At 44.0% G+C, this 10257-nt stretch overlaps 2 protein-coding genes across 2 annotated transcripts in view; one reads left to right on the top strand and one right to left on the bottom strand.

The window, feature by feature from the left end:
* Positions 1-1650, bottom strand: part of anapc2 (anaphase promoting complex subunit 2) — a 9159-nt gene extending 7509 nt beyond the window's left edge. Inside the window, exons 1-3 of the mRNA XM_037688442.1 lie at positions 1342-1650; positions 685-934; positions 245-566 (exon numbers count right to left, since the gene is read on the bottom strand). Coding sequence (XP_037544370.1) covers positions 245-566; positions 685-934; positions 1342-1440 — 671 coding nt within the window. The 5' untranslated portion in view covers positions 1441-1650. The remainder of the gene's footprint in view (positions 1-244; positions 567-684; positions 935-1341) is intronic.
* Positions 1651-2754: 1104 nt separating this feature from the next.
* On the top strand, positions 2755-9957 carry rnf25 (ring finger protein 25). The gene is made up of 10 exons (XM_037688441.1): positions 2755-2813; positions 3028-3099; positions 3579-3675; positions 6278-6345; positions 6590-6659; positions 6743-6814; positions 6890-7036; positions 7107-7196; positions 7266-7403; positions 9223-9957. The coding sequence occupies exons 1-10, from the start codon at positions 2794-2796 to the stop codon at positions 9829-9831; spliced, it is 1383 nt and encodes a 460-aa protein (XP_037544369.1). The 5' UTR covers positions 2755-2793; the 3' UTR covers positions 9832-9957.
* Positions 9958-10257: the final 300 nt, after the last annotated feature.

The raw sequence follows: 10257 nt of genomic DNA, 5'->3' as shown, positions 1-10257 counted from the left end.
GACCAGAACCAAACACAGATATGGACCAGAACCAAACATCTGGACCAAAACCAAGCACACATACTCGACCAGAACCAAACACACACACAGCTGTGGACAAGAAACAAACACACATCTGGACCAGAACCAAACACACACACATGGCTGTGGACCAGAACCATTCATCTGGACCAGAACCAAACGCACACAGCTGTGGACCAGAACCATTCATCTGGACCAGAAGCAAACATCTGGACCTGCTCACAGGATGTGGCTAAGCTCCTGCAGCTGCTCCAGGGCCTCGTGGCACCAGCATCGTGGCACCGGGACCCCACAGCCCGGGCAGGCCCCTCTGTCCGGACTGTCCAGAACCTCGGCCCCGTCCTCGCCAGCCCCTTCCCGGTTCATGTAGACTGAGAAGGTCCGGCTGTAGAAGTCCAGAACCCGCTCCTGCAGAACTGGAGGAGGGGAGAAGAGCAGGAGAGCCCTGATGGTGGTGAAGGCCCGGTCCAGGAGGGGCCGGGGGCCCGGTCCGCTCAGACCGCCACGGCCCTCCTCCTGCCAAGACCCCAGTCTCTGCAGACCACCTGTGGGGGTAAGATGGGTCGGTTCAGAGAGGCCCACTTCAACAAGAACCTCTGACTGCTCGGAGGACACGAGGACTGGATCTGAAGTTCTGTACAGGACGTGCTTGGTTCTACTTGCCCAGGAAAGGTTCCAGGCGGTCCAGAAGAGTCCTGAAAGCGGTGAGGAGAATCCAAGCCCGGTCTCTTTCCTCCAGCTCGTTCTCGGGCCGTTTAAGTCCAGACCAGAACTCGGGAACCACCGAGGAGGACAGATGCATCTGCAGAGTCTCCAGCAGCCAGACTCCGAGCATCCCGCCCAAACCGTGGCCAGAGAGCAGAACCAAGGAGTCCGAAAGGTTCTGGTCCGACACCGAGCATCCAGGAGACACCTACGGAACAAGAACAGGAAGTCAGAACATAGAGACCAGAACCTGTGATCAGGACCTACAGGACATCAACGGCAAAATGAAACAAAAACAAAACTTTCACAAACTTATAATTTTGAATTATTTTAATTCAAACTTCTGTGATGGATTCAAATAAACTTGAATTCTGCTTCAACTCGTTTAGCTTCGACCATTCAACGTATTCAAGTCGAATTATAATTACAAACACGTTAGCCGACATCAGCAGAATATTCGTGTTCGTTAAATAAAAGGCTCATTTTAAGATTTAATAAAAAATAAACCCCGGTTAGAAGCAGAAAGCCTTAAATCTTCCGTTTTTTGAATGGAGTTCTGCATGGCGCCTCTCTCCATCTTTCACTGCGGAACTCCTGGGCCCAGAGCCCACTCACCAGAGCTGCGGTGGCGGATTCCCACGCTTCAGCGACCCCGTGATCCGGTCCGGGTCCGGATATTTCCACCGGGTCCGATTCCATCAACATGTCCTCCATTTTGGGACACTTTCTTCACAAACACCGAACCAGCTTGCCTGGACTCAACATTTTACTTCAGCGTGTCGATCCTGTATGAACACACGCGTAAAAACCTAAACTTTGTCTCCGCTGAATTTCGAACAACATACAATAACAAATAAATGTCATATAAAACATTAACGTAAAGTACACAAGAACCTCGCGTCGTGAGGCGGGTTTTTCTACTTCTTCAATACAAGAACGCTCAAAGCGGTGTCCATTGCTGCCCTCTGCTGGACAACACCAGCAGCTACAACCATAGACATGAAGATACAGGGAAACTCTTTCATTCAACCTTTATTTCTGCAGGTTAATCCCATTGAGCCTCGGGGACTCATTTACAAGAGAGACCTGATTTTAACAAAGACTGATGACAACAGTGGACACTCATAAAGGATGTGTACAAATTAATTTTTTTTTTTTTTTTTTTAACAAGTGAAAATAAAATGGTAATTAAAAGGAAAAGTAGCAATAAAAAAAACAGCTAGATTATAAGGCGGTGTAGAAAACTAAAAACAAGAACATGTCTGCATTAGTTTTTTCTAGGAACTTAGCAGATGAAGAAGATTTATTCACTGGTTAACTGGTCATCATTAACTTCCTACAGACTCTCACTGGTACATTTTCATCATTAAATCACTTCTTGGTCTGTTCCCTTCATACATCTACAGGTCTCTGCGTGAGTGCAGCTACAGCGTGCGCTCTCAGAACACTATTACCTGCAGTGTTCCCTCAGTGAGGACTGAACTAGGCAAAAGGGCCTTCTCCTACTCGGCTCCTGTTTTCTGGAATATCTTACAAAAAGACCTGAAGCTCTCGACCTTGACCTCTAAGTGGCTTCAAACATCTGTGAAGTTCCTGGCAGAAACCAATGCAGACATGTTCCTGTTTTTAGTTTTCTACACCGCCTTATAATGTTTTTTTTTCTTGATACTTTTCTTTTTGACTGTCCTTTTGATGGATATTTTGTTTTGATTTATATTAAAAAAAAGAAATCAGGTCTCTCTTGTAAACGAGTCCCCGAGGCTCAATGGGATTAACCTGTAGAAAATAAAGGTTGGAAGATGTTTGAAGTCACTTAGAGCAGTCAAGATTCTGAAAGAACCAACATTTTAGTAAGATACCTGAAACAGACGCATTTGTTTGAAATAATATGAGTTATATTTAAAAAATTGTTTATTTAATTTGTTTTTTATTCATTCATTTGTATGGAGGGATTTCTTTGAGCGCCATTCCAGTTCACACTCCTAACCGACAGGTGGCGCTAAAGCACACCGCCAATTTAAAGGGAAGAAGAAGAGCGTGTTAGCAGCAGCTAGCAGCAGAAGCATCATGATGGCGGCTGAGTATGAGTGAGTTTGTTGACATGTCTAAATTTTCTTCTGTAATTACTCACAACACGCTGCGACTTTAGCCCCGCACGTCACCGCACACCGAGGCCCGCAGGTCTCTGAGTTAATTGTGTTGAAGTGTCGCTGATTTCGCGGAGTTAGCAAACGGAAAGCTAACAGGCTAGGCAATAAAACCGTAAACAAACTGAAAATGACTGTTGTTGTTTGTTGTCAGTGTTCAGTCTGAGATCGAGGTGCTGCAGTCCATCTACCTGGACGAGCTGCAGGTGGACAGGAGGGAGGACGGGTGAGAACAGCTGCTCCTTTCTCTTTTATTTGACATAATTTAGGAAAAGTGTCCATAAAATGTGTGAATATATGGATGCAAAATAAATGTATATTTTACACAAACTCTTTTAAAAAACTTTGCAAAGAAAAGTACCAGAACAAAACATTTAAAGAGAAAATAGAAAGAAGCCAAAATAATTATTTTTTTCTAAATATCAAATTAGTACAAATTATCTCATCTTCATTTGTCTTCTTTTGAAGGAGCTGAAGAGTTGGGATTTAATTTGACATAAATTTTATAAAACAGTGTGAATTTTTTTTATGTTCAGAAGAGTCGTCCTGAAAAGTTCATGTGTTCACATTTCTCTGATTTAAATAAATAAATAAATCAAAAACTAAACAGATGAGAAAATTCAGTGAAAAAAGTCTCATTAGACCGAGTGTAAACACACCTGATAAACCACCAACACACACCTGATGTGCGTGTTGCTGTTGCAGGACGTGGGACATCAGCCTGGTCCTGTACCCGTCCACAGCGGAGGACTCGGTGTCTCAGTTTGTCCGCCTGTCTCTGACTTTGAGCCTGGATCATCAGGTCTGTTTCTTCCTTTCCTTCAGATAAAAGTGTGGTTTTGCCAAAAAGAACCATGAAAACACGCAGACATGTTGTGTGGTTCTGACTGTGGTGCTTTGGGGCCATCTGTCCTCGTCCCCTGCAGTGAGGAGATTCAGAAACGTCTCCCCTCTATTTAATCTTGTCTGAAACTCGCCTCTTCACATCAGCTTATGATTTACTCACTTCTAATTTCTGTGGTCGTGTAGTTTGAACTCTTGATTGTTCGTTTTTCTGCTGTCAGAAGTTTTTAGCTGCTCAGTATCCTCGAGTGCAAGAGGAGAAAAAGAGTACCGGTAAAGTCGGAGACTTGAGACCAAGTGGTGGAAGCTGAGAAAAGAAGAATGTTGTGAGAAATTCAGAAGAGCCGTTAAAGGCTCTGGGTGGTAAGAAAGAGCTTCCAAATGACTGGACTACTACAACAACAGTAATTAGAGAGACAGGTATAGGTAGGTAGGTCGCTGGTGACTAGAGCTAGGCGATATTTTAAAAATATCTATATATCTATATATTTAAAAAAAACATTTTTTTGCGATATAAGTTGAGACTCTCGATACAAAACAATATAGTTTTATACTTGAAAATCCTCCTGCTGTCTTCTTTCTCCCACGTGTCCCCCCTTTCTTCTCCCTCCTTGAATACAAACCCGGCCCCTCAGCCGCGCTTCCCTCCTTCCTGCTTCTCCAGGAGGTGGGTGGACGGGAGAGGAGACGTTTAGCACAAGTAAACACGGAAGATAATATGAAGAGCAGCTTAGCTGCTGAACAAAATAAAAAACAATGGCTGTTCTTTTGGAGATGGTTTGGATTTAAATTGTCAGATGAGGGGCAGAAAGATGATTTCTGTAGACTATGCTGAAAACAGTCCCAACGAACGTTTGGAAATACAAATCTTTTTCACCATTTAAAACAGCGAATGGAGTCCGAGTGTGTGTGAAGCTGCAGGTTCGAGTTTTTTATCCTCCTTCCCTGAAACAAACCACGGGTCAGAACTCATTTAGCCGTGCTGTGCCTTTTGAGAGGCACAGAGGGAGGTGGTGACGTTAATAAATCAGCAGTTTATCATATCGCTAAAGACACGGTCCTTAGCGGCTGACACAGCCGCTGAGGCAGACTGAGCGCGGCTGACCGAAATCAGACTGCCTGCTTCGAACTAAACAAGAACACCACACCGCTGAAGCCACGGAGCTCTAATGTTTACAGAGAAGTTGCTAAACTTCATTGTAATTAATGACGAACTGCTATCAGTTGTAGAAAACAAAGGATTTCACGGTTTGATACTTGCAGCCAAGATACAGTTTACCCTCCAGGAGATATTTATCAGTACAACAGTAGACAATCATAAAAAAGCATATGAACTGAAAATTACAAGAAAGTTATATTAAAAAAATGAAACAAAAACGGCTACATTATAAAGCGATGTAAATACTAAAAACAGGAACATGTCTGTTGGTTTATGCCATGAACTTAGCAGATGTTTAAAGCCATTTAATTTTTTTAATTCGTTTAAAAGAAACAAACGAATTCATCAAAAAGAAAAAAAAAAACTGAATGAAAAGAGTGCAGAAAGAAGAAAAAATTCTTATATTATCTTCCCCTTATTAAAAAATAAATAAAATAACTTTAAACAGTCGCTTAAATTAATCACTTTAATATCCACTTTAAAGCTAGGAATAAAAAACACACATGTTTTGTGTTAGAATTTAATTCTAACTTTGAAACGTATCCAACATTAATAAAACTTACCTCAAGTTGCCTTTTTGGACATGCATGCATAGATTTGTACAAATTGTACTTGAGAGATTATTACAGCCACATATAAAATCAATAAGGATGATGATATCAGAAAGGTATTGGTATCGGCCGATATACCGATTTGGGGATCGGGATCGGATTTGAAATAAAAAAATGTGGACCCTAGTAAATAGTTGATTTTTATTTTGACATTTATTTTGTTCAGTTACAGCTGTTGTTAATAAATGTGACAAGTGGGACAAAGCTTTGGCTCAGAAATATTTATTGTTATTACTTTACGGAAACAAAAAAATATCAAGATATATATCGTTTATCACGATTTATCTTAAAAATATTGAGATATTAGTTTTAGTCCATATCGCCCAGCCCTACTACAGCGCACTACAGGATGTGTATGAGGACAGCAGAGCATGGCACATGGTACGGCAACATGCTGATAAAATCTTGGCAGGCAGTTCTTTAGATTAATGTTATTAAAGTCACCAGCCACCACGTAAAGAGTACGTTTGTTCTGCAGTGAGCTAATATTATCATGCAGCTCCTGCAGGGCATCCGTAGCATTAGCATCCGGAGCCATGTAAACATCTGTTATGATCACCGCTGTGAACTTACGGGGTAAATAATGTGGTCGACAGAAGAAGAAGGAAGAAGAAGAAATGTCCTGGAGTGCAACAAAATGTTTTTCTTTTTTAAATTTTATTTTTGTTATTTTTGTTATGAGCAGGTTGTTTGACTCTTATGCCGGTTCTGTTGAGAACTGTCGCTCTGAGGTTCTGCTCAGTCAGTTTGAGGTCTAAACCTGAGTTTGTCCTTTGCTTCTGTTGGACCAGTACCCGTGCTCGTCTCCGGCAGTCTCCATCCGGAACCCTCGTGGACTCTCTGAAGATAAACTCAGCAGGTAACTACAAGTTCTGCTGACCCGGTTCGCTGTCGGACTTCCTTTTCATTTTTCATTTAGCCTTTATTTATACAGGTTAGTCTCATTGAGCCACGAGAACTCATTTTCAAGAGAGACCTGTTTGGGGAGCACATGGTGGGGGTTAAGGGCCTTGCTCATGGGCCCAGAGTGGGGCGAATGAGGGTGGGGGCAAGTGTGGGTATTTCACCTACCCCACTAATGTCCTGTTCTTGATTCCTCTCAGCGTCCAGAAGTGTCTGCAGCTGGAGGCCCAATCGTGGCTCGGCTCTCCAGTGCTGTATCAGCTCATCGAGGTCAGAACCTGAAGCGGTCCTCCTCCGGTTCTTTAAGACATCCTGTGGGTTCCCCCGGCTCATTTGATGTTTTTGTTTTACAGAAAGCAAAAGAAATTCTGACTGAAAGTAACATTCCTCACGAGAACTGTGTCATCTGCCTTTATGGCTTCAAGGTAATCAGTTTGGACCCGTCACAGCCCTGTTCTGGTTGTTTTTGCTGCAGACCGGTTCTTGTTTGTGTTTATCAGGAGGGAGAGGCGTTTACCAAGACCAGCTGCTACCACTACTTCCACTCCCACTGCCTCGGCCGCTACGCCAGCCACGCCGAGCGGGAGCTACGCGTGCGGGAGAAGGAGCTGGAGGAGGACAAGACCCGGGACAGAACTCTGCAGCAGGTCAGAACCCGGCCGGCATGCAGACAGATGTTAACTGAGAGTTGTTCCCTCACGCCGCCTCTTCTGACAGGACCTGACCGTGGCGTGTCCAGTGTGCAGGGAGCCTCTGACCTACGACCTCCGCCAGCTGCTGTCGGCTCCGGCTCCCCAGCTGCCCCAGGTGAACTGGACTCTGCTGCCCCGACAGAAGTGGCGCCGCAGAACTCTGACAGGTGTCGTTCTGTTTCAGCTGGACGAGGCGTCCGTCAGCTCCGACTTCCAGCAGAAGTGGAGGGAGCTGCAGAAGCTTCTGGACAAACAGAGAGCTAAAGGTGGACTCATCGACCCCGAGGAGGAGTCGGCCCGCTTTCTGATCCATATCCAGCAGGTGAGAACTGCTGGAAACAGGTTTTTAAAGGGGTAGTCTGGACATTTCAACATGGGGCTCTCTCAGCCTTCTCACTGTCAGAGGAGGAGGCTGGAGTCAACTCATAATGTTCTGTTTGGTGAAATGTTGGTGCACACACTGTTCCGAGGAAATGTCTCACCAGCATCACAGACATGAAAAGACTTATGAAGTTATAATCAGCAGCTGTCAATCAAATTTGTAGAGGAGATAACAAGCATTTTCAAGGGTCTAATAATAATTATTTCACAATGAATTTATCTTTATTCTTTATCTTGCAGCAGCCCCAGCTGAATGCAGGGAACTCAGAAACGTCTTTGTTTTCTCGAACTACAGACAAGATCATGAAATCTGATCCACATCAAAGCATCAGATTGTGAACATTTGAATAAGATGGTTGGAACCCTTTAACTTTATGCCTATTCATTAGTGATGGGTCCGGCAACACGGATGCATCAGTGCATGCGTTGTGCTCATAGAGCAAAACCTGTGTCGGTGCGCGTATCGCTATTTAGAACGTCACGTGACCGATACAGGAGCTGTTTCGAACTGACACTGACGCACCAAACTATGTTTATAAGCGTATCTGTCAACGGGATGCATCTACCAAAATAATCTTTGATCTTTTGCCGGTCATCTTTAAATTTATCAAGAATTATGAAGCGGCCTCAAACAAAAAAAAAGGTTTCTGTCTTGTGGGACCATTTTGATCTCATATCGGAAAATAAGCTATTTGTTTTAATTTCATTGCTGTTTCATCCTGTTCTTAGTTTCCACTTGATCTGTCTGAATTCAAATTCACATGCGGCTCGCCATACTTTATGGTGGCTCTCGTGGCAGGTTACAACAATACACCAGCACAGCCAGTATATTTTTAAAATGTGCTGGCTCATTACGCAATAATTGCGCATGTCGGCTCGGGCTTCTATGATGCGGTTTCACGAATCATACAGCACAAAGAGGTCTAAATAAAAATGCACAATATAAAATTTTGTTGAGGAGGAGGCAGGTCGAAGGGCCTGGCATGTGAAAGAAGTCCCAGATGCATCCAGGGTAAACTCAGGTATACAACCATTCTACAACTTACAGTTGCTTTATTGATTATTAATTCCTATTAATTTATTCGTTCTCATTTCTAACCATCAAGCTTCCAGGAAGCAGATGCTGGATGAGGCTCTGCTGAATTTCAGCCTGAAGGACTGCCAGCCCCTCATGCTTATTACTTTTTACAAAAAAAATTTGTAAAAAAAAAAAAAATCCCAGTTTACAAGCATCCTCCTTCACAGCACGTTCACTTATATTTTCACATTACGATACATGTTCACATTATTCATTGACTGTATCTAAAAAAATCAAAGATATTTTAAATTTAAATGAACGTGTGAAACAATATAAAATACAATGACTTAAATCATATTATTGTAGTAGGTCATTAAATCGGTGTCAGTTGAGTCAGTCAAATAAGTTGCCTGTAGGGATTTTTAAGTTCCAGCAGGTGTCGGTGTGCAGTGACACAGTGTCGATACAGTTTGACAGTGTGTTGAAACGCTTCATGACGCCTCATCGACCCATCACTACTATTCATGTTCCTCGGGGAAAATCTACCTCCTTATTTAACTGACTAAAAATACTAGTTTTAAATAACAAAGTTCATGCTCAATAATCCAGGTCCAGGTCGATGGTCAGTCAGAGTAGATATGAAATTGCCTGTTATTGAGAAGGCAGCTCTGAGCAGTTTATGTCTTAGCTGCTGTAGATGGCTCTTTGAACAACCTCAGCTAAGGTGTGTCTCCTCCCACAGAGTTCACCTGACACTGAAAATGAAAACCCGGAGATTGATGTCTCTCCTGGATCTTCCAGCTCTAATGAAGCCGGTGTCAACGCGGAGCGGTCCAATCCGGGACGGTCTCAGCGTGGAGGCGTTATGGGTCAGGTTCAGGGGAGGGGACTAAGAGGAGGCAGGTCCAGAACCCACCAGGGCAGGGCTGCCCCTGTCACAGAGCGGTTGGAGAGCCTCTACGTGTCCTCAGACCACACCGAAGAACCAGTAAAAACCAAATCTCAGGACCAACCGGTCCAGCAGAACCCAGACTGGTTCCGGGCCAGAGCGGGGACAGATATCTGTGCAGAACAACAGGAGAGGTGGGTTTCTCCAAACCACCGGGCCAAGTTGGATCTGGAAACGGACGGAACAACTTCTACAGGAGACCACGGACACCACGGAAGGAGACGAGGCCCTCGCAGACCCATCCCACACGCCGGGGCTCCAAGACCTTCACATCACCGCTGGGACGGCCGAGGCTCCAGGAGCCGGGGAGGACCCAGCAACCCGCGGGGCCCCCGGCGAGGTCATCAGGACAGGGGCTTTCAGCAGAAGGTGGTGGAGCATGGAAGAGGGGAAATGGTATGACAAAGGGCCACAGGAGGGTGTATGAAGACGTGCCATCAAAGCCCTGCAACAGGAGGAACTGTCTCTGTGGTCTCCTCACCTCCTGTCTCTGCAGTCGTCTCCTCACCTCCTGTCTCTGCAGTCGTCTCCTCACCTGTTGTTGCAATGTCTTCTACAGAACTACAAATTAAACTTTCTCTGGATGTTATTGTGTGTGTCCATGTTTCCACTTTAATGTTTCAATTGTTTTCTTTAATGGTGTGTAGAGTTTTGGTGTTTTTTTTTTTTTTTCTTCCCTAAAATCTGAGTACAAAACAGTTTGTAGTACCATAAAATATATCCTGATGGATGCTCAATAATCCAGGTAGAAAAATCCAAAAAAGTTCAATCTGGTCCTCTGGACATTCAAAATGTTGAATGTCCAGAGGACCAGATTGAACTTTTTTG

Source organism: Nematolebias whitei, chromosome 15 (assembly GCF_014905685.2).
Source record: "Nematolebias whitei isolate Nwh7 chromosome 15, NemWhi1, whole genome shotgun sequence".
Lineage (NCBI taxonomy): Eukaryota > Metazoa > Chordata > Actinopteri > Cyprinodontiformes > Rivulidae > Nematolebias > Nematolebias whitei.
The sequence above is the reverse complement of the archived record's forward strand: the minus strand, read 5'-3'. Positions and strand labels throughout refer to the sequence as shown.

What these genes read in the sequence shown, in the direction of transcription:
- rnf25 (XM_037688441.1), top strand. Translation starts at nt 2,794, where the DNA reads ATGATGGCGGCTGAGTATGA. An exon ending in TCTGAAGATAAACTCAGCAG is followed by an intron (nt 6,346 to 6,589) that starts GTAACTACAAGT and finishes GATTCCTCTCAG; the next exon opens with CGTCCAGAAGTGTCTGCAGC. An exon ending in TCTGCCTTTATGGCTTCAAG is followed by an intron (nt 6,815 to 6,889) that starts GTAATCAGTTTG and finishes TGTGTTTATCAG; the next exon opens with GAGGGAGAGGCGTTTACCAA.